The sequence below is a fragment of the Micropterus dolomieu genome, linkage group LG19, assembly GCF_021292245.1.
Source record: "Micropterus dolomieu isolate WLL.071019.BEF.003 ecotype Adirondacks linkage group LG19, ASM2129224v1, whole genome shotgun sequence".
Classification (NCBI taxonomy): Eukaryota; Metazoa; Chordata; class Actinopteri; order Centrarchiformes; family Centrarchidae; genus Micropterus; species Micropterus dolomieu.
Window position 1 is genome coordinate 13,000,751 of NC_060168.1, and position 24,908 is coordinate 13,025,658.

The following is a 24,908-nucleotide window of genomic DNA, read 5'->3' on the forward strand; positions in this document are numbered from 1 at the left end:
GTCTGAAAAAACATGGATTTGATTTTGCATTTTGTTGTTCTGAGCAATTCAACCCAGGGGTAATACAAATGAATTGTTCTTTCTGCCAACAGGCTGCAGCTGTGAAGCATATGAATTGTTTCTATCCTGCTGATGAGTAATGAGGGAGCGTAAGATAAAAGACTGTCATATTGCCTTTTCGTCATCACAGGCAGAGTGCTGTTTCATTAATTCTTTTCCAACTTATTGCTCTGCAAATGCAGAGAAACGGACTGGTGATGTAGCCACGCCACAAGCTAAGACATCTATGAGTTTCACAGCAGAAGGTTGATAGCCTTAAAGACATGCGGTGCTGTTTAACTCCTGCATAGTGAGCATGTGGTTGCCGTTCAGGGTCTAATATACTTTCGCTTCAGATTTTAGTTAATTTATGACTTAATTGCCAGGCTAGTCCCCCATGCCGACAGACATATTGCTTATTCCATCTGAACTGTCTTACAGACTGCTCTCTTTGACCTACAGGGCTCTTCTTCATCAGGTCCAATTTGCCAGGAATGGCCGGCAAGCTAATTATATTTCATGAGCTGACCCTTCTGAGTTTGAGCCTGATGTGGCTGCTTTGATTAGCCTCCTGTTTTTATCACCTCTGAGTCTTCCACGTTGTTATCACACTTTCTGCTGACAGCCCCAGTGCCTCAAGGTTGCACACTGCAGTACAGCCGCATAAATTTCACGTTCATGTCATAAGAGTTCAAGAACTGCCTCTCTGTCAACATGCCTCATTTGGAGCAATCTTGTGTGGGTCAAGAGTGCTGTACTAAAAGTACAAAATGGAAAAGCTGCTAGGAAGAGTTTATCAAGGGCATTACACAAAGTAGTTTTTATGGTGTAAAATATTTAGGCCTTTGCATGTTTTGGCATTTGGCTCAAAGCAAGAGAGCCACTGGATTAGTAAGAAGCTGTGTGTGTGTGAACGCAAAGCATTTTCTGATACTACTCACCCTAAAAAACTCCTTTGTGGAGCCTGAGTCCAGAGTGCCATATGCTATTTCTGTCTGTTTGGCCAGATCTTCGGCACTTTCTATAGGAGAGACCATCCTCTCCACTGTCAAGAAGGCAGCCAGGTTGGCTGTGTAGGAGGAGATGATGATGAGGGTGAAGAACCACCACACACCACCGACAATACGGCCCGACAGAGATCTGTAAGAGGGAGGTCGATGACAAGGAAACACAGAATGTAATTACATAGTGGCATGTGGTGCTGATCAGCCTGCTAAGATCTACCAGTTGTGTTTAATATATCTAATTGCATCGGTCATCAGAATTTCCTTGTAAATCAACATGATACTGTGTCAGAACTCTAAAACAGCACATTTCCAAGGAAAGTGGTACACTTTTTTTTTTTTTAACTCTTCTCTAATCAAAGTCTTTAATTGGCTGTGAAACAATCCGGGTCAAAGCTCATTTCATAGCCTGCAGAAAGTATTGATGAAACCATTTTGGTGATGATAGTTGCAGCATACAAACTGACAAACTTAATTACACTTATGATAGCTGCAATAAATGTGAAATGAGTTTAGCTTCAAATAATGAACACCTGAACCAAGAGGACAGAAAATAATGATGCTTTAGTGACTCTGTGTACTTATCAAGAACACATCTCATCACTTGCTTTTGAAAACATTTCCATAGCAGTATTTATATCTACTGTCCTCTGCTGTCCACTCCTGGTGTCTATAGGAGCTAACCCACCTGGGGGAGATGTCACAGCCCTGCTGCATAAAGGCGCCCAGTGAGAACCAGAGGGAGTTGAAGATGCCAAAGTCATTGGGAGGATCCGGGGGTGTCTGAGGGTCTTTGGTCTCGTCCTGTTCCTCGAGGTTCCACTCATAAGGACTGAACCGACTGACCAGGAACAGGACCACGCTCACCCCAATATAGGCAAACACTATACACATCCAGATCTCATAGGCCAACGGGTCCAGGAAGGAGAATACGCCGGGCTTGGACTTTTGCGGCTTCTTTATCATAATGGAGATGCCCAAGCTCATAAATGGCTTGGAAAAGTCTATCACCTCCTCTCGAACCAGAGTAATGGTGAGAGGTGCAACAGCTATATCTGCTCTCTGGAAACAGGGACATGCACAGCAAGCATTAGTCATGACCTGCATAAAGAAATGGGTCATTTTACATGTATATGTGAAAGACTGGAGCTGGAGAGGGAGAATAAAACAATGTTGTTATCACACATTTTACACATGATTAGAAGAAATAAGCCACCAGCGTTGACACTTGAAGGCAGGCTGAAAAAAAAACACAGAGGAAAAGCAGTGTGACATTTGCATTTGCGCAGTGTGACCTGGGATGTTAGCTAATACATCTTAGATTCAAACTGCAAAATTAATCAGACATTTTTACTGAAATGTTGCCACATTGGGAGGTAAAAGGGAGAAAAAGCTCATAGGCCACTGCAAGACTTTCAGAGAGACAGCTTGGAAAAAATCCAGGCAGATGGGTGTTTGAGTCATGTTTGACCAAATGCTTCCTTAATCAGGACCCAAGGGGGAAAACTTTTCAATTCTACATTTCTGTAAAACAAGCAGTTTTATGCTACACCTTGTTACGAGACTCTGGCTGTTTCAATAACTCTTCTGCTTACATTAAAATTACATTTTCAAAGACAGTAGTAAGATGTCTGACCTCGTCATAACAAGTGTAACCTTTGTAAATAAATGGCTTCAATTTAAACAGCAGAATGTACAGTAAAGATGTTGCTGTACACAAACAAAATCAGCAAGCCACATGTCATTCAGAAGACTGGATTTCCCAAACACAGCTTATTCTGGCATTAGTTTTATTTTTTTTAATTTTCCAAGCTGTTTCTCTTTATCTAACGCCTTTGCTCTGCTGCTTCAATCACATTATGTTATCAAAACACATCCATGGAGGTGGTGCTGCCTTTTTAGAAATCACAATGGGTTTCTTTGTAAAAGCAGAAGAAAATAATTAATCACGTTAGACAGTGTTACTGCAGCTAGTGTGTGTGTGATTAATTAAACAACTGCTCCCCTTCAACGGAGCAACTCCTTGAAGGGCAGTTCTTTGTATCGTGCCGTATTGTCTTTTTTTATGTCAAAATTGAGAAAACATTGGATTGAAGCAGCGCGAAAATGTTTCTTACAAGGTCAAACTAGGAGCAACACAAATAGACCCAATAAACATGACTGTTTTCTTTACCCTGTCAACACAACACTGTGAAGGGCTATAACCATTTAATCCCCGTGCAGGCGTAAGCAGCACTCAATCAATGGTGAGGGAAACAAAGCAATAAAGAGCAGCCTCAGGCCTAACCTTTAAAAGACAACTAAAATCAAATTAATTTACCGGTCAAAAGGTCAAAATGTACAAAACTATTAGTCTCGGCCCACCTGCTGTAAAATTACAGGCCTGGAAAGACTTGACAGCGATGTGATTGGGATATTTTTTTCCACGTTCCATCTGCAGGGAGTGGACTTTTCCCATTTGAAAGATAATTTGGTGGCGATAGCACATCAAACCAAGCAATCTCTCAGGCTGATAGTTGGGAAATTGAACAGATGAGGAAGCCTAACCCTCATGCATTTTGTATTTGGCCCCGGTTCAACTATTGTGGCCTCGGAGAAAGGCAAGAAAGGGATGGGGGTGGGGGGAGGGGGATTTGGAATGCTTGACGTGCTGCGAGGGCCTGAGCGCTCTGTCAGATGTAAAACACGGCATGACCCTTCCCTAATGTGAGAGGTTCAACCTTTATGGGGCACAACACATATGGATCTTGTTGTTTCAAACCGCAAACCACCATTTAGCTGTTGATTCGAAAGCAGATTTTCTCAGCTGTGAATTTACAATGTGGCAATATTCATCATACACATCAAACATTGGACATAATTACACAATCACTTCAAAGGGATACAATCTTTCATTCATCAAAGTGATTACAGTGTGTTTGCCACATGGACTCATTGTTTTCATGTACCTACCTCCGTTTCGACTGTAAGAGAGAGAGAGAGAGAGAGCTTTCTAGGCTAAGCAAGAAGGATTAATTGCAATGAACAGCACTGAGAAATGATTTCATTTTCTCCGTCTCAAGATGATCACCAACTCCCCAATGCTTGAGGCTGCATATGACAAATTCACTCACAGCTGAGCTTCCTGAGACAGCATTAGACTTTGAACATGTGCAAGAGCTGATGAGTTCACAACGGGTTGGTGATAACCTTAAGACAGAAAAATGAGATCTCCTCTCATGTTGAAGTTCCTTGCAAACTGTCATGTAATCAGCGAATTCAAGGCTCCCAGTACTCACCCCATAGACCAGTTCACCCACCATCCCGTTCCACGTCTTGGTCTCTGGGTCTCGGGCTCCGTACTTCCCATCCATTACTATAGACAGTTTGTACTTAATTCCAACATGTTTGGCAATCTCAGATGCTAAATCGACGCAGTAGCCTTCATATCTGTCATTCCCATCCAGATGCATATAATTTTTCTTGTACATCACATAAGGAGCTTCCTGTTGATTCAAACACACGCTGGTTTATTCACTCCCATGCCCTAGCACACATTCAGTTATACAGAAATATGCATACATGCACTCATATGTGCCCGTGCACTCACACACGCACACCTACACCTACACACACACACATACACACACACACACACACACACACGCACGCACACAGATTCAAATATTATAAGCTGCTAAATCCACATCCATGCAGTCATGCATTCACAGATGATGCCCCACGAATGCACAAATATACAACGATAACAGCAGCGTGATCATGTGGTCACAAGCCAGCAGACACCAAGCCCAATGCACCCAACCCATTCTAAGCCTAAGGGTGCAACTCTGTGGCATAATAAAGGAGGGTTAAGGCAAGGAAGAACATTATTTTTCCATTTCTGTAGGAGGAGACAGGAGGCCTAAATGAGATTTAAAAGGGTTGGGAGTCATCGGTAGGCAAGGTGTGGGTCAGCTCAGAGGCAGGTGGGAATGGGAATGGGAATGGGAATGGGTTTCATAAGTAAATGCCAGTGACAGGAGAGGGATCAGAGAGTGCCCATAGTATCTCAACATATTCAAGCATATTGCACCAATGCGCAGTTAAAGGTTGTTTCATTCCCAAAAAATAAGTAAAATAAAATAAAATAAAGAGCTGTTATTTGCTATAGAGAAAAAAGCACAAAATCCTCCATAAATAAAATAATTACATCAGGAGAGCAGGAGCGTGCTAGGTTTCCTCTCCTTTTCAAAACGCTGGTGCAGCTTGTCTGTTCTCTTACTGAGCACATCATCATTATCAAACAATAGGACCGCTCAGGAGAGCAGGCATTGTCATTACAGCCACACACAATTGGAGTGCAAGTAGGAGAGCAATGGTTTGTTTGTTCTGTGCTGAACGTATCCCCTCACCTTACAGTCATCAAGTGTTTCCCTCCTGTTAACACATGACTGTATTTCTCATCTGGAGACGTTAAATATTTCCTTTTGCTATGATGCCAGCTTACGCATTGGAATACAAATGAAATCTAACTGTGCATAAATACCAGAGATCCTTATCACACTTATTCTTTTTTCATTTTAAAATGTTTGCTTGCAGAGAATGAGGTACTGCACCAGGTACTTATAATGCCATTACACAGTCAGTAAATACATTTGCAATGGAAGCTATCCAATAAGCCTAAAACAGTTAGTTGAGTAAATACAGTTGAAAATAAATACATCTAAGATATTTTGTTTGTTTATCATACTTTGGTCTGGCAAAAAAGCCCAGAAAATGATCCTTCCTAAATCACTGACTGGAAGTTATACTTCAACACAGAACACATGTAGGAGCAATACAAAATAGATTGGAGAGGTGATAACAAGGAAAAATACCACACCTTCTTATCCCTCCTCCAATACTGTTTATTTTGCTTTGCCCAGCTGGAGAAACCATTGCAGAATCATCCTCTAGTCATTCTTCGGCCAGTCTATCCCAAGTGTCATTGAACATTTACTTGATGAGGACAGACAGGCCTACTTACGTATGCGTTTGTATGTTTGCTTTTTTTTTGTAATTGATGGGAGTCAACCATTATCATTTATACCATTATTGTGATGTCACTGCTACGACAGGCCACTGAAGTATGGAAAATCAAAATGCTTTGACACCCACACGGATACAGTTGAAACACTCCCCCGTGATCGGACCGACTGTTTCAACATGTAGTGAGTGGATGGAAAGCAACACAAAAAAGATGTGGTTCTACCCGCCCAGGACAGAATGTATCACTCATTGGAATCAACACTATGACCTTGAGTGGCAGAATACGTGAAACATTTAAAACTGCATGGAAAGTGTACCATAATAGTAGTGACCACAATCGTTCGGTTTTCCACTGAGGAGTCGTTGGAGACCTGCGGGTCCATAATATTTACAAATCGCGCGTATTCATTCCAGTACCCAATCTGCAAAGAGAAAACAGTGTTTAGTGATGCATTCCAACCCACAGATGATATGTAAGTGAGCATACAGCACTTTTAAGTATTGCTGGGAACTGCAATGATGTAGAGCTCATTAAAACAACACTGCATTTCCCAGAGGCCGACTGACTCTGCCCTAAAGTTCAACAAAAATAGCAGCGAATTAGCAGAATACTAAAGTGGCAGAAGTGGCCCGGTGATCTAAACATGGAATAAACAAAGAGTTGATATTTCTACATTGAACATGCTGTTAGTGTCATGATCAAAGACATTATGAAAACATACTATTGGCTTTTATGATCTACATCTGTTCAAATGTGTAGGAACTGAACTGCATGAGCATACGGCAGACAACTTCAATCCCTCCCACCTTCAGCTTCCCAGGTTTTATGGTAAATAATTGATAGTCAGAGCTGTGAACTGCATACACGTTTAATAATTTAGCATAATATTCTAGTGGCTCCACAGTTTCTTCGGCACAGTCCTGCAATTGCAGTTACTCTGTATTCTGCTGTACAGATGCTTAAGTCAAACCAATGTCAAGTGTTTGTTTGCCCATCTGAAATAATGGCTGCTCTGGCTCATGATGAAACATGTTGCATATGTTGCTGCCAATAGTCTAACTGTTGCTGGCTAGGATTTTCCGTCACATCTGGTCCGCATTTTCGTCTTTTTTTTCTTCTTTTTTTTGCCTCAGATCTTTAAATGCCTGGGCCAGACAGGTGTACAACAGTGTAGGGTTTTTAAACACCAAGTGGAGGCGCTAGAAAGCAGCAAACGTCTTAACCCTCAGCTCCAAACTGTGGTTACAGTTGCGGATGTAGTTACTGCACTTGCCAGACATGAGAAAGCTCTAAATGTGTATTCCCAGCTTTTGTCCGACAGTGACATTTGAGCAGTATTGCTTGGGGGACGAGACTGTGGGGAGCTGTGTCATGGAGTGCTGCTCCAGAGGCAAAGTCCTGATCTCACCCTGAGCAGCTGGGACAGATATCAGCCCATACATCACTTCTGACAGTCACAGCTAAGAACCTTCATCCTCTAACTGTCACTGGGGTGAGTGGGGCTCCAGGTCCTGACAAACTGCTGCCCAGCTTGTCTCATCTTCTCTCGCTCCCCCACTCTCTCCCCGTGACCTCCTTTCTCCCACTCTCCCTCCATCCCCTCTCCATGCTCCTTTCAATCTCTGAGTGGCTGTGCGGGGATGGCTGTAAGGGCTGTGTGATGCTAACTGAAGTGTGGGCTTTAGAGTCCTAGGAGGCAGGCGGCATAATCACACGTCACATCAGACTGAGCCCACTCTTATTCAGCTAACGAGAAATTCACAGCTGTCGCTTGGTGAGGTTATGAAATAGAACCAGAGGTCATCATATGGTACCGGTTATAAAGTGAATGTACCGCTGGGAATTACCATTTTGAAGAGGAGCCAGAGGAATTCTTGGATCCCCTTTTTAGTAATTGGTTATTTGAATGGTAATTACTGTCAAATAATATCTGTGCTATCCCACGGCACAGAAATAGTCTTGTATCATTCTTTTGATAGGACATCTTTAGCTATCTGATCGCAGGCCGTGTGTGACTTGCGGGGCTTGTGATGCTTGGCATAGCTCATCAGTGCTGCTACCTACCAGAGGCAGAGACATGCAATCAACATTACTCTGCACTGTCCTGTCAGCCCTGCTGGTCCCACATGACTGCAAAGGCCCTCAGTGCTTTAATAAATGGAGGCTTGTTTGAAAATGTTTTCTACTTTCACCCATACATGCATTTCCCTCAAAAAAGTTTAGCACAGAAGATCAGTAAATCATTTAAAATTACACATTGGCCGAATTCCATGATTTTGACAAGTAATGAACCAAACCTCGATGCGTGCCAGCTGTTCGCTGTGTTTTGATAAAGACCAGGATTTTCATCAGGTCTGGATTTGACAGTTGATGGATGAGAGTCGATAGAGGTCACCGCTCTGACTTACCTTCTTCGGCCCACCTGTTTTCATCTCATAAACATCTATAGTGTAGTTGGTCCTGCGGCCATAGTTGTCAAACTGGATGTTGCCAGTCATGCCCTGCACTTGGACCTGCCACGAGGGACAGAGAGAGACAGACAGAGGGGAATGTGTAATAGCCATCACTTTGCATATATAGCTGGTATTAAGGTGCTCGTGTCCATGAAGCTACTGGAGTGCGCACAGTCTGTTAATCAAATGATGAACTGGATACGCTTTAATAAAAGATGTAGTTTTATGGTAATGAGGGCCTGGATTTGAGTGAGCTCCGCGCAGAGATATCTGGGGGCAGAGGGAGGAGAACAGCTCTGCGCTCTCTTCCCTTCTCTCTGTCACTTTCCATCTTTATCACACTCTTGCTTGCTATCTCTGCTTCACTTCTTCTAGCCTTTTCTTTAGTTATCAGTTTGCCACTCCAGCCCCCCCCCCTCCACACACACCCCACCCTACCGTTTTGAGAGCTCTCTCAATGTCGATGCCTTGGCTCCAAGGCACAGCGGGATTGGCTAGACAGTCTCCGGCGCTGCCCCGGCGAGAGACGTCCACACGTTGGCGCCGCAGGTACCTGAAGGCCTCTGCTATCACCAGGATGGCATCATGGGTCAGAGCTGAAGTGTACTTTAGAAAATAAAATTCCAAAAAAAACAGCAGAACACACAGTGAGACGAGAACACATGGTGAGAGGCAGAAGATGAGATAAGATAAAGAGATATCGCTGATTTAGCAGTAAAGTGTTTTCAGGTGATTTAGGACAAAATTACTTAATACCGAGAGTAAAAATAGATTTGTTTAAAACCACTATGTGTAGAATTTCCCCCCAGGGCTGGTCAGTGTGGGCTCAAGCTCTAACGCCTTGCATAATATAAATATAGCTTGATGAGACAGAGAAAAGCCAAGACATGTCTGACGGTCAGGACCTCTTTCAAAACTTTCAGTGCAGAGCTGGAGAGCATTAATGCGTAATTTTATCTCCCACGCATTTCCCCTCCAACTTCGTCTGACCTTTCTACCAATGAGGGTTGAGCCACTTGTTTGTTGACCACTGCACCATGACAAAATCTAATTAAATGCCACTCAAAATCCATTTCTTTCTTGATCATTGTTTAATTAGATGTAAATTGAAACTGCGATATAACCTTGCCTTGCACCGCCTATCAATATATCGATTGCCGGGAGGGATGCAAAGCAAAGAGGAGGAAGCAAGGGGTGGGAGGAAGAGGGAATGACAACGGCAAACAGAGGATGAGAGGAGGAGAAGAACCGATAGAGAGCACTTTAGAAGGGATGATTGTTGTATTCTGCATGCGCAGTGAAAGGCCTTGCAAGCAAAGTACCTTCAGAGGAGTGTTTCGGGCTTCTGGGAATTCTCTTTCATCTAGCCGCTCCCAGCGCTGCATAAACTGCTGCACAATCTGGTTCTCAGGGTTGACTATCTGAAACCCTGAAATGTTGGCTCCACCGGCGAAGACTTTGTCCAAGCTCACATTAGAAAATCCCTGAGATGAGACAAACGGGAAACGGAGGAGGAGAGCACACATGATTTGCTTTTCCTTTGAGTTTTTTAATATAACCTGGGGTAAAGCATCACAAAAATATTAGCAGCTCTTCTGGCAGCATGCAAGGTGCATTTCATTATGAACTATGAAAGCAACATGTGTTTGCCATTACACCGAGGCAAATGTTTCTTTTCACATGTTGTGGTGTAACGTGAATTCACTTACAGATAAACAACCTGCCAGTAGATACTTATGTTATGTCAGATAATGAAGAAGACTAAATATTTTACTTGAACCAGCTGGCCTACTTTCATTCAGATTGCTTTACCATGTAAAAAAAACACACATTTTCTAATGCATTTCAAAAACCTCTGCTGCTCCAGCTGCCTTTAAATTCCCTTCTTCACCCTAGAGCCATGACATGGAGATATTTCTTTTTATGGTCAAATTGCTGTTTTTTAAGTGCAACGTTGTGTCACGGCGTGCAAGGACATGTGTCTGACTGCTGCATAATCACATCTTCTAAAGTCAGGGGAAACAGCAGCAGGGGATCAGCTAGTGAGAGCAGGGCCGGCCTCCACTTTAAAACTCTATATGCTAATATCAAGGCTAAATGATATTAAGAAGATGGCTGCCCTCCAAATATGGTTAAAAGGGTTAAATGCTGTTTATTTATTGCTTAGGACATTCATTTATACCTAAATATGAATATATTCATTTATGGAAAACATGCAGCCAGTAGTATGGCTGCCAGATTATGACTGATAAGGCATGAGCATCAAACATAAAAAGCCCTATGTATATATATCTCAGTTTTTTCTCTTAATACATATATATATATATATATGTATAGTAGAGAGAAAAAACTAAGAAAGGAGGTTCCACTCTCTCCCACGAGAGCGGCTTATTACTCACAAGATTGGCCAGAATGTAGTGGTAACCACGACTGTTCTTCCCTAGGGTCACAACCTATGGGAGAAAAACATTGATACAGTAAACCACCCATGAGGCAAGAGCTAAGAGCCACGGCTTGTATAAGTGGCTACAACAATCTCTGTAAATGCAGTAAGGTTCTGCCTGTATGCAGGACGCCACTGAACTTGAAAGAAAGCAGAGTGGACTACGGGATAATAACAGAAAGGGAGCAGTTAGGAGCTGATAATGAGAGAGAAACAGGAACAACGTGAAACATCCTTGATTCTGCTTTCAACTTTGAAGCCATTCAAGGTGCAGGGACAGGAGTTCTCAGCAACTGTTGGACGGAAGGTAGAAATGGGGAAAAAACATATCAAAGGAATTTACAGTGAGACATTTAGATGTAGATCTCGCTCTGCTTTGAAATCATCGCACCTTCGGAGCATAACAGCATGTTTCAACCCACGCAGCCTGACTGAAAATAGTAAGTAGTGTTCTAAGTCTTTCCATCACTGTGGTACCAACCATATGTCGCCTTTTATTCTAGATTTTCTTCTTCCTTTTTGTTCTGGGCCTACACATATATCCAATAGTGGAACACTGAATTGTCCTGGCTTTTTCACTGGACAGGGTTTTCAACTAGGCCTTTTGAGGTCTGTTATTTATGAGTTTGCAAGCTGCTGCGGACAGACTTCTGAGCGGCTGCCATGCAGAAACCTGTCAACCATGTCTGCATTTTCATCTGCGTTCTACAAACACAGCGACACAAGTTTACAGCAAAATCAGCATGTTTGCACATGTTCTGGCTCTGTCACAAAAACAAACTGTCAGTTTATCATCTGTTTGTGTGTGCGTGTTGGGCCGAGGACGTTGGATATTTGTTACTGTGGATCGTTTACGACATTCCCACTGAGTAGGAGAGAGGGATGGAAAGCAAACTCGTATCTTCACATCACTGCACAGAATCTTTGAAGGACGTTTTCACCCATTTCAACTACAATTACAGCTTTTAACTTAGCTATAGTGAACTTGAACCGACCTGGGTGCACTAGTATACAGTAGCACCAAACAATTTAACAGTCATCCTTGCTTGGACTGAGCACCTTCCCAAATTAAGCAAAACACTTCTCTCCCTCTGACGATTGTCCACAAAAGGGAAGAGGCGCACGAGGGAGCACAAACACACAAAGCCTTTCACTCACGTTATCAAGCTGCATGGGTGGGTCAGCGTTCTCTGACAGCTTCCCCATCATTAAGGCTTTAAACTTCTAACACTGCAGGGTCTCAGACAGAGGGGAACAAACCAAGAAAGTGAAATAGAAACAAAGACAAAATGAGCTGATTATAATGCAGAAATAGCAGGAGTTGGCTTTTAGAATCCATCAATCTGAGTCTAATGAGTAAGTGACAGAAAGGTCCATGAAAAGAATTCTCTGCAACACTTCTTTTGCAGTGTTATGAGAGCTAGATGGATGACAGCTACTCCCACTATAATTGTTCACAAGTCTGACTCTTAGCCCTGCTGCATTTTCTTGGACAAACCCCACAGCGCCATACTCCTTCACTGTGTGCTAACCTTGACTCAGGCCGTAAGCCTCCTCACACCTGCCCTGGAGCTGGGCAGAGAAAGGCCTTACCCCCTGCATGCAGCCCGCAGCTCACAGCCAGCCTGGCAACGGCTGCAAGCAGCAACCTTGGGATGAAGCACAGCAAGACACTGATGACACAGAGATACATAGAACCGCCGGCCAGATCACACCAACCTCTCCCCTTAACCCCTTAATTAGGCAGACGGCAAGACCTGACTCCAGTTGAGGTGGACAGAATTTGTTGTTACTACAGTAGTTGTGGTGCAACTGACTGCTCAGCCTGTAAAACCGAATTTACTCAAATTAGACATAGGAAAATCAATTCTTTGTGCATTATTAAGCTGCTAAGTTACAGTTCTTTGAAGGCATAGTTTTGGGGGAATACATTTGTTTACTTTTTTCTCAAGATCGAGATGAGCACATTGATGTCGAGTTGATGGAGCTGGTGTCAGGATGTGATTAGCTTGAAACTTCTGGCCTGGTTCTGTCCATAGTTCAACAATACACCTACCAACACCTAAAGCTCACTAATTACAACCCCTTAACGCCGATTGTCGCAAATTCGCATCAAACCTCTTCCTGTCAGACTGCAGCTGAGATAGCATATGTATTCCCCAATGCCTGTTTGCGCATATTCAATACATACCTGGGAACCTTTTGCAAGCACTGGTTTCTCGTTTATGCCTGTTGTTGCTAATTTGCATCATACCAAATTATTTTTTATTGTAAATAAATTCAGGCATCAAGGGGTAAACATGTAGTGTCTCCTTTGTTTAATCGGCACACAAAAGAAATATTAACATCAAGGCTAAAGTTTCCCTCCACCAGGGTGAAAAGTTGGTGGGCTTCTGAAAGTGGTTAAAAAAGATTTTTTCTTTGCGGTGTAAGACAGTAATGCATACTTAAATATGAATATATTAATTTAAACACCTATAGGCTATTCACTGTAATCTGACTGAGAGTTTGTGGTTGTAAGACAACAACGATGGTAGTCTACGTGTAGCTGAAGGTGGGACTTGATTAGCTTAGTTTAGCAAAAAGACTGAAAGCAGGGGAAACAGCTAGCCAAAAAAATCCCCAAACTGTGGATGGATTAAATGATTTACAGTGTGTTAAGAAGAAGAATATATATTTTGTTAATTCCTCTAGGGGTTATATTTTTTCACTCTGTTAATTAAAGAGCTTTAGAGGTGTTCGTAGTAGTTTTTTTGTTTCACTTGGACAAAGCTAAGCTACAGCTATGCTAATATGAGAGTAATATTAATCTTTGCATCTCACTTCAGAAAAGAAGGTGAATTAATATTCCCCAAAATCTAAAAATATACTAGTAGTATATTTACTAGTATATACTATATACTATTCAGTGACTTTGCAAATGTGGTTTTGCTAATCATCTTCTTAAATCATCTAACCAAAATTAAGCATCTTTCAAAAATCTCTCCCTGAATCGATTTTCTGTGCTGTTTATCGCCTTTAGAGCACATACATTTAAATACAAGCCTCCTAAGCAATTATTCTGTTTCCCCAGTGACTACGAAGAGAAGAAATGTGTTTAGTGCGCTACCACTTCAATAATGTGATTCCTCTTTTTCATACAGTGTACCCTCTTAAACATCGATCCACTTGCTAGCTCCACCAACATTTGTTCTGCTGCTGAAGGAGAGCCAGCATTTTGCAGACTGGAGTTTTCTTTAAAACCTGATGGGGACAGACAACCAGGATGACCTTGACTTCACCCTCATCCAGTCTCAGCACGTCTTAGCCCCACCAGACAGAGAGCCCTAAATGTAAAATCACAGCTAGACATTTTCAATAAATGCCAGAACGTTTGACCTTTCCACTGCAGAGTTTGCCACAGCACCGGAAGAAACAGACTGAAAGTGATAGGCTCCCCAGAGTTTGTAAATAATGTACCATTCACCGAGTCATGTAAAAGAGGAGCAAATAATGATGCAATTACTTCTAGCCTCTTCATGAACTATGAAAACTCAAACAGACTCCTAACCACACTGCAAATTTCATTGCAAAATTAAAAATCTCTACAATATCAACAAACAATAAAAATTCATCCCCTTCACAATTTTTAAAACCAGAGGTGATGTCTTCAGAAAGCTTGTTGTCTAACCGAAACTCCATACCCCAAACATGTACATTATAGAATGAGATAAATCAGAAAAAACAGCAAGTCCTCATATTGGAGAATAAAAACAATGACTGTTTAGCATTTGTCCTGATAAAAGAAAAAAAAGAAGAAAGAATTATGATAATTTCCTGTAGATAGAGTATTCCATTAGTCAAATAATTATTTCAGCACCAATTGGCATAATTGACCTAGGCGATATAACAATAATCAGTGTTTAGGAGGGGATCTTTGGCCCAGTAATCCTTTCGTAGGGGGTCATTGCTCCATACACAAAAACAATACTGTGAACACTTTACACCTAGTGAGTGCTACAAACTAATTAAATGATATGAAATTTGATTGACATTATATTTGACATATAACTATTTCCATTTTTAATTACAACAAACATCTAAATTCTTTTTAGGAAATTATAAAAATCATATGGATCAAAAATAGGGTCATCAGGTATGGCTCTTTGTTTTGCCAGGGTTTAACTGTGACGGACAAATATTTTAATCAGTATTTAGCTTGCAGTCAACTTCAAAGAAATGTATCTGTATCTAGAAAGCCAGACTTTTCCTGTAGCTCACTAGTGAGAATAGCTACATTCTGATTCCTTAAATTACCTTTTCATTATTCTAATCATTACATTCAAAAGTGAAATTTTAATGGTGACTGCTTGTAGTTGTCTACTCATGTTAATAATGACAAATCGCTGGCGAAGATTTAAGATACCATCTAAATGAATCCTGTTGACAGCTCTCAGTCTACACTTTGGCTGCTGAGCTAATGTTACCTTAGCTAACATAATCATTTCACAAAATGACAGGATAAGTTGCTTTTCAGGTGATTAAAATACTGATGTGAAGTACTTAAAATTATAACTGAGACACTCCAGCTATTATTTATTATCAGCTAGTGTTAGTTATCAGTCAGTACCGTCATTCACAGGAAAATTACTTGCACAGTAAATTATGGCTAAAAAACATCTTTCATTTCATTCTGTAGTTTGGCTAACTCACAAAAGAAATGTTGACAAAGCTTAAAAGATGTAAAAATGAAAAGCCCGCTAACAGTATTGATCCCGCCCTTGATTTTAGGTTATATTGAGGTTATAGAGATTTGATGTTTAAAGGGGGTCATTGTGTTCAATGGTGTATTCTGGCTCACACCCTGAATAATAATATAAATCCTATTTGATTATTAATCAGTGTTAATAACAAGATGAATGAACTGCTATATATAATTTAGAGGCTGCAGAGAAACCAAAGTGATCCACTTCACACAGGATGGGACACATGGGTGAATTTGAGCTGTATGCTTTGATACAAAAGAACTTTCCTCTTCTTGAGTCTCCATTTCTGCTGCAGCGCTCTTGGCAGAAGTGCTCTTGGTGGAGCACTCTCTAATTAACCAGCCAGTAGGGGCTGTGGCTGAGATGCATTTCTTGGCAGTCTCGATATATGCCACTGAAGATAGGGCATCTAGTGTTGGCCCAAAGGCAGAACATTTCTGAAACACCTGACTCCTATTCAGATGATTATGTCTATTATTGCTCTGAGATAACAGAACAATGTGAGACTTGATACCTTAGGAGGAAGGAATCACTGACACTGCAGCTGAGACGCCCTTGTGTTTCTGTGCCAAAACCTGGCTTGGAAACAGTAAGATGTCCTACTCTATTTTCACTGTAAATGATGATAATTTTCCTTGATTGATAAAGGAAAACAGTTTCTCAGGTTTACAGAATGTATTGTTATAAGACTATTTTCTTGATATAGTTACAACTACATGTGCAAATTATAAGTGTAGCTGCACACCTCTCATTCAGTCGTGGAGTTAGCAGGTCACATTCTGTTTAATGATAACACTGTAATCCCATTTAATTCTATAATCGCAGTTATTAAATGGCCCTCAACCGCCAAGGTTTGTGCCAGGGATTTTAAAGCACTACATATCCCTAGCTTTACAGCAAGCAGGATAGGTTTGGCTATATTTCTGTCAGCCCCTCCTCTCAGTAGCCCGGGGACAATAAGCTGATGTTGAGGTGAGGAACACCTTCCATATCTGTAGATACATTAGCTCACTTTCTTGCCTCTGTCCTCCACTATCTTTTAGAACAAATTGAGAGAGATATGCCAGGTAGAAAACAAAGGCAAAGTAATCAAGGAGCTTTGGATGCCTGAGAGGGTTTTATGTGGCAAAATTTGCTTTGTAACTTCAAATGAAAGAGTACATTTACTCAGATTTTATTTAATTTTGTAATGTATACGTTACATGAGAATAAAAATGTTGTCCCCTGGTTTACAGAATGCTGACATTGCTCCCCTTTTTCATCCACAACATTGATGACCTTCTTTTTAATTCTGAAACTTTTTCCGCTGCTGGCAATCTATCGTCCATTCTCTCCCATGACTTCTTGTCTCCCATGGTCAGAATTCTTTCTTTCTTGAATTTGATATGACACAAAGATTTCACATTCTATAATACACCCAACTGCGAATTTTCTCGGAGTTCTTCATTCAAGAGCAGAGAGTGGGATATGGAGGATCTTCAATTCTCCATGGGGATGCAATATGGCCACCCTTCATGCCTCCACAGGCGGCAGAATGTTGTTCTAACAAATCCCCAGATGTACCTCTCACTTTTTTTCTCTTTCTGTGAATCCTTTTCACTTCTTTTTGGGTTTTGTTCCTGCAATAAAAATGCAGCTTTGTGGCTGGCAGAGCGCACACTGCCTGCCTGTCTTTGAACAGCTTGCGTGCCCTGGGCCTGTCCCAGACGCCGTTCATTTTCTCTTTTTTTTGCCTGCCTCTCTTTACACTAGTGATGAGCAGGTTGTTGCCTCCGAGCAGACTCACGCACAGAAATTCCAGGAGGGAAGAGGGCCAGGAAGGAGCAGAAAGGCAGACATGATGCTATATGTGCAAAATATACACAGTCAAACACACATCCACTCAGAGACCAGCATACCCACGCTGAAAAGAAATCAACATTATGACAAGTGGAGGCAATACAAAGATGATTATGTTATACTCAATCACAGTTCTTGTTTATACTGGCCTTCTTTAAAGCTTGTCAGCATATAATATCTAAAATCTAGATGTTTCAATGAAACACATTTGTTAGATGTAATTCAGAGAGCAGAGCTGGCAGAGGCTCTCCCGTTTTTGTTGTAAGAGACGGATTGCTATTGGGTTAATTTATCTGCAGTGCAGTGTATTGATGGAAAAGTCCTATGGGCGATAAATCCTGAGTGGATGTTACAGCATAAAATGATAATAGCCCGGGTGTAGCATCTCCTCAGCATCCCAAAACAAATTTGTTGGGAGACTCATTCTGCACTTATACAGCTACGAGCGAACAAAACTGCACCTGATGCAGCAGTATGCAAATACTTTCCTTACCGTGTTTACATCATGTCAAGTGATAAATGAAACTAATAAAAGTGACATTCAGCTGAGTGTGTTTACGACTGAAGAAGAGGTACATCCACTGTTTTTGTGTATGCATGATGAGCCTTTGCCCCTGTAAAGGAGTTGCTGTCCAGGTTGTAATTAGAGCTAAAACAATTAGTCAATTATTAATTGATTAGTCAGTAGACAGAAAATCAAACTGCAACGATTTTGAGAATCGAAAAATGGTTTATGTAAGTTTTTCAATGAAATTAATAAAATTTTCATTGCCTTATTGTCAGTGGGCTCAAAACTCAATTAGAAATGAAGCACACGCCTGTTTTTTCCGTTGCTTGCATCAGCCACTATTCTGCTTTTAATGTGGGGACTCCGGCTCGGATTCAGCCCTGTGCGCGCCCCCGAGCCTCTCTCATCCTACAGCGACAACACGGCAGCTAATGACATGCAGTCCACTAACACCATAAAACAACCGGCTCACAGCAAAACACAGGCTCCACGTAAGGATACAAAACAACAATAAAGGTTTATGTGCTGAAGCCCATCAGACCAAACCGGTTCAGTTGATGTCGAGTAAGAACAAAGTGAGCATTAGTAAAGCTGGAGAAACACAGAGAAAGTCACGTTAGCTCGTCAGCTAACGACGAGAAGTTGCTAATGTTATCCAGTGCAAAGTTATATCGCTTACTTCACCAACTACCGCGACCCATGTTACTATCCTGTGTACCACTGTTGATTTAGCCTGCAAGAAAGGATGTAACGGTAAAAAGCAAATGTGGAGCAATACTGCAACTTCACAGCGACAACCCAGAGGAAGAGCCATGCACTAACACTACAGTAAAGTTACTTACTGTTGTCTTATTATTATAAAGTGACACAATCTCGTTATAATATTCAGTCCAGCTCACTACCCGTTTCGTTATCATCCAATATATTTAGCTGTGCTAACACTGCTGAGCCACTGGTGAAAGATACACAGATAGTAAAGATAGTTACTGAAAGCAGCAGGCGAGCGTTGGCTAAATGCAGTAAATGTACCTTGTCTGTCTCCCTGCCTGTCTATAGCCGCTGTCACTCTCCTTTTTTCTAGGAGGATGGTGCCGATATGCAGCTGGCTGCGCTGAATGAAGTAACGTTATGGAGCCGGTGTTGATCTGCCTCTGAGCCGGGAACGTTGAAGTAACAGAGCCTGAACATGTCTGAGTGAAAAGCCACAGCCTGCATGCTGGTGTTCCTGCGTTTATTGCAGGATTTCTGTATGAAATGTTTCGGATTATGCTCGCTCATACAGCATACAAGCACACGCCTGGTAGCAATCTTAAATCCACACCGCTAGTGGCTGCTGGAAACTCCATAATGACCCTTTAAATACAGCAAAAATGCCAAATATTTGCTCGTTCCAAATTCTTTCCCCTGAAAAAACTGTTTGAATAAAGTATTTATATTTAACATTAAATTTATAACTTCATAAGAATCATCTATTATTAATAAATTATTTAGCAGTTTAACACACAGCCTATGTGCTTCATCAGGACTGTGTGGGTGTAGTTTGGTCACATTAGATTGACAGGGCAGGCAACTCTGATTGGTACGCAGAAGTACATGTTGTCATCCTTTTTCAGCCGAGCCCCACCCACGTCAAAGCAGCGTGAAACAGCAAAGACAGAAACACCCAAATACAGAAATCTCACATGTAAAATAACCAAAATGGATGGATGCTTGTACAAAGATATGTTGGATTAGCATTATCAGAGCGTATGAACAACGCACAAACATCTAGTTCACTCTACATGGACAGCAAACTAACGTTATCACCATATCACAGATTACATGTTTGCAAAATATGTAAATGCAAAATGTGATTTTGCACGAATCAAAGTTCCGTACACTTATTTATATTTCATGTACTTTTTATTTCACTTTTTGCAAAAAAGATTTAAGTAGGAAAAAAAGATTCTTATTATGCATGGCATATATATATATATATATATATATATATATATATATATATATATATATATATATATATATATATACACACACACACATCTATCTATCTATCTATCTACAGTATCTATTGTGGGGTCACATGTTGTGTTTTTATATTGTGTATTATATTTTCTCTATTTATTTATTGTTGTGTTTATTATGCTATTTCCTCTATTTATCTATTGATGCATAAGGCACCAGCAACATTTGAGAACATATCTTTCTATGAATGCATTTTATTATTATTCATTATACAGAAATCTACATCCATCTAGTATAGATCACTCTGGAATGATATCGTATTGTTACCACAGAGAAAGTCAAATATAAGCTTAAGCTAGATCTTTAGTACTGGACATGTGAATGAATGTTTTGTAATGGTGGCCTTATTTATATATTATATAATATATATTATATATATATAAAATCCTTGAAATCCTTCCCTCTGAAATGCAGTGGTACAGAAGTATAAAGTAGTATCATTGTGATACCTCTAAATTGTACTTGAGTGCAATACTTGAGTAAATATATTATCACTGGATGTCCTTTTAACCATTTAGAAACATCACTGAAACATTGAAAAACAGTGCAGTGAACTAGAGCAACAAAGGCCCAGCAGGACCAAAGCATTAGTAGTGACTGGATCAAAAGTGGCGCTAATGAAGAGAAGCACAGAGGGTTTTCTTTGTGTGCAACAATTGTACCAAATAGTGGGAGCTCAACACTATTGGAGATAACTCTATACTCCATGAACTTCATTGCCTGGTATAAAGACATTAATTCTGTGGTGCGATTACTCCGACTGAAATCATAAAACTAAGCCACTGAGCTGATTCCCATTTCCCCCAGCAATCAGCTAGCTGGATCTGTCCTGCCTCATGATTCTCTCTCAACATCAGTGACCTTGACGGATTGAAGGGACATGTTGACATTGCGACGCACAGACTGGCCTTGGCAAACAGGTTCAAACTCTCACTCCTGCCCCTCCAGAGATTTAACACTGTCTGTCTACGGTCATTGGTTAATAGAACCACAACAGCAGGTAGAAGCAGCGGGTTGCCACATAGCTGACAGTGGGCGCCATTTTTGCTGTGATTACCCTCTTGGGAGACTGTCTTTCACTGTTTTGGTGTATAATGGTATAAGCCAATAGGTGGCGGCTGCAGTGTCTAGCAGCTTCCCTGAATGCCTCTGACTCATCCATATTGGCAGAGCTAGCCAGATTATTTCAATTAGCTCCAACAAAAATAAAATCCCACGCTGAGGTTGTCACTGAAACAAGGGGCAAAATTGAGCACACTGCTGCTTTGAAGGTTAGCTGGTGTGAAAGCTTTATTGTCCCCTTCTGCGCTAAAAAAAAGTTTAGACAGAAATGTATGATGGTGATAGTTGAAGGTGGAGGGAGTGACAGAGCTCCCTCTAGAAGAGAAAGAACTAATTCATTAATGGGAACAAAGACAGAAACAGGAGAACATCAAACTGATTATTGCCCTGCATCCTTATTATTGTTTGCAAGAGGGGTGAAAAAAGCAATTAATGTGCCTCACATGTGATTTGCGATGAATATTCCAAGCTTTTCTTAAAAGCTAATGCATATTCTTAACACAAAAAGGAAATAGATTTCGTTATAGGCACTGAATTGTAAAGGGCGGAAATTTGCAGCACAAGAATTAAATTAGACACAGCAAATTAATACTAAAAGCTATTCTGCTTTAAACTATGACTCTGGGATCAAATTAGATTCATAAAAAACAAGTGAAACTAACAGTCGTTGAGGGGATATTATGAGGCAGAGAGAAGCCAATATCTAAATGAATGTTAACGAGCAGAATCCAATTCGGGGGCTGATTGCCTTATAAGCAGGCAGCAGCAAGCAGAGGGGTGTCGGGTGGAGCGAGGCAGGCGAACAGAGGAGATGCATGGCATAATAGCCACTCATCTATTCATGGTAATTGTGTTTCCCCTACTACAAGGACTGGTGGACCTTTCATTTCCTCCTCAGGCAGTGGACGTGATAGAGGATCGGAGGGCTTCGGGGTTGTTAGAAGAGGATTAAAAAGGATGCATCATCAGTGGTCTCTCCAAATGGCTGCGCACGCTCAGACCTCTCAACCTCAGGCTATCGGACAGCTTGAACACACACTGATTTTCAAACAAGCCGGACGAAAAACGTAGCAACCAAACAACGCCAAAATGAAATCCCCAAATAGGTAGGATTATTGCTGTGCCTCACATTCAGCTTAACACACTGTTAAACCTTAATGAGGTTACACAAACTCCACCTGTATCAGTAAAAAACAAATTAGTTTGTTTCTCGCATTCAAAACAAGCAGTAGGACCAAAGTTTATATAAGACCTTAGCCAACAGGATACTAAAATCTTTACGACATCCTCTATCTGCTCTATATATACTATATACTATATATATTCCTCTATATATTGAATCATGGACTGAATGATTCCCCAAATTAAAGAACCACACATAGCAATTTTGTGTTGCATTTGAGTCACTTTCTCAGACATGACAAAGCTCCTTCAGGGCGACAGAAGACATGACACAACCGTTTTTACAGGCTGAGTAGCATTCAACATGACATGTCACATTGGTGGAGTGGCCCTTTAATACCTGTTTTGTAAATCAAATCTGCTTTGCAAATTATGTGACTAAATCAGGAAGCAACCAAAGTGCTTGAATGGACAGTGTAGGTGTTGGGTTATATAATCCACAGGCGTACAGTGAGTCTGAGGCTCACCTGTTCTAATATGGTGTTGATCCTGTCCACCTCACAGTCAATCACATAGCGCTTCTCCTGCCTCCTGTCCATCTCCTCAATGATGCGCTTGAACTCTGCTGCGTCCGTTGTGCTGCTAACAGAGCGAGCGGTCACCTGCCAGTTGTTAGCTACTGCTGCCTCCATGATGGCCTGCAGTATAGAGAAACCTAGAAAGAGGGAGAGATGTAGAGAGAAAGAGAGTGACACAGAGGATTAGACACAAAAGGGACTGGCACAAAGTAACAGTTATGCAAGAACTGAGTGGCTGCTAATTTATTCTAGAGACGTTGATGCTTGAATCCAAAGGTTAAAGGCCATCTCATTACAATCTAAAATAGCATTCCAAAGTGTGCAGGTCCACTAAAATATTGTCTAGAGTCTAGACTTTGTGCTGAATTTACATTTACATATTGAGAAGGTATTATCCTAATGAAGTGAAAGGACGGAAATCATATCTCCATATTATTAAAAGATCAGTGGGTGATGTTATTGCGCTTGGCATCAATTAAATTATGGCATTTAACGCTGCCACATGTTAACTTTGACAGTTCAGTGAAACACATCGCGCCCTGAGTCTCCTTGGAGGATTGTGCCAACTCATTTAAAGATAAAGACAATGAAAGATTCATCCAGGCTAGTGGTAGAAAGAGATCATTATGCTAGCAGAAGAATGGAGAATGAGCCCTTCTAATGATTAATTCACACGTGAAATATTTTCATTTAACAGAGCGCTCAGAAACACTATGGTCAAATCACATACCACAGAGTGAATAATGTAGCCCTATTTCTGGAGGGATAGATTGCAAGTAGCACAAGCTGAAATAAAAATTGCTTAACTCTTCTCCAGTGTGCAATGGGCGAGAATGAACATGAAGGTTATTAATGAAAATCAAGCACACTGCTGGTATTTTATTAAGCCATGGACAATGCAATTGCAAACTCTATGTACAATAAGCTTCTTTTCCATTTCTCTATTCATTTTTCACCGCACGTCATGTGGTTAAGTGATACAGAAAAGGGAAAAGAAAAAAACTTGCAGCAACAGCATATTCTGGCACACACATATATAGATTTTATATGACGATTAATATCGTCGCATGTGATTGGGTATTGTGCAAATTGTCTGACACAGTCTGAACAGCAGTGGGCAAAGTAAACATTTGTCATATTTTTTTTTCGTTTTCTTCTGAGCCATTTCTCCGTACAACCTTATCTCTATGAACCGGCTGCAGACAGCTAACAAAGCCAGCATGGAGACCAAAAACACAACAACCACAACAAGAAAACTAGAAAAACCACTTTGTGACTCTCTAGTTCTCTGCTTTTGCATTTCCCTTCATGCCCTTTCATCTGAACGGTCAAGCAGATGTTTTTCTTGATTTGTCAAAATGTTCTCAGGCCGCTGCACCATGTGTGTTTGCACTGCGATGATCTTTTGGCGTGCAGCACAGCAAGTAGCGGAGACCGATGCACGGTCCGTCATCTGTCCAGAGAGGAGCAATGGCATAGTGCCTGGAGATATCCGAATGCCAGACCTCAAGGTTATCTGGCCACCAGGTAACATCTCCAATGAGTTCAGCCTATAGTTTATGAATGAAATGTAGCACAACACAGTTTAGATGATATGTTGAGTGCATGTAGAGGTACATGTGTAGACCCTCTGTGGCATCTGAGTAGCAGTGCTGTTAAAAGTAACAACACTTGTACATCTGAAGTGAAACACAGAGGGACAATAAGAATATGAAAGTAATGTATTCTGAAGGCATAAAATCGTTGAATGTACTTGGAATTTTTACCTGGACAAAAGCCAGAAAAAAAGTGAAAACATCTGAAGCTTTTCTGAAGTATCATCATTTTTAGATGAGCACAGCAAGCAGCAGTCTCTCATGTACTATACCTCCTCACATCTTCTTTACCTAAAGCAAAAGTTACAGAAAGAGGGTTTGAAGAACATGGATGCATTATTCATTTTCCTCAGGCATATGCTCAGAACCTCACCAACCACAAGCCAGCTGGATAGCATGGCAGTCTTCCCAGCAATAAAAGCTTCTTACATTAAGAGATGTCATGCACATTAACTGGGTCAAAGTGGTCTCTGATGGTTTGGGAACTGTC

At 41.1% G+C, this 24,908-nt stretch overlaps 1 protein-coding gene across 1 annotated transcript in view; it reads right to left on the reverse strand.

Moving 5' to 3' along the window:
- Positions 1 to 24,908, reverse strand: part of gria3b (glutamate receptor, ionotropic, AMPA 3b) — an 82,493-nt gene that overhangs the window by 16,026 nt on the left and 41,559 nt on the right. Inside the window, exons 4-12 of the mRNA XM_046030597.1 lie at positions 22,773 to 22,960; positions 10,904 to 10,957; positions 9,827 to 9,988; positions 8,943 to 9,110; positions 8,460 to 8,564; positions 6,368 to 6,472; positions 4,322 to 4,528; positions 1,732 to 2,105; positions 981 to 1,179 (exon numbers count right to left, since the gene is read on the reverse strand). Coding sequence (XP_045886553.1) covers positions 981 to 1,179; positions 1,732 to 2,105; positions 4,322 to 4,528; positions 6,368 to 6,472; positions 8,460 to 8,564; positions 8,943 to 9,110; positions 9,827 to 9,988; positions 10,904 to 10,957; positions 22,773 to 22,960 — 1,562 coding nt within the window. The remainder of the gene's footprint in view (positions 1 to 980; positions 1,180 to 1,731; positions 2,106 to 4,321; positions 4,529 to 6,367; positions 6,473 to 8,459; positions 8,565 to 8,942; positions 9,111 to 9,826; positions 9,989 to 10,903; positions 10,958 to 22,772; positions 22,961 to 24,908) is intronic.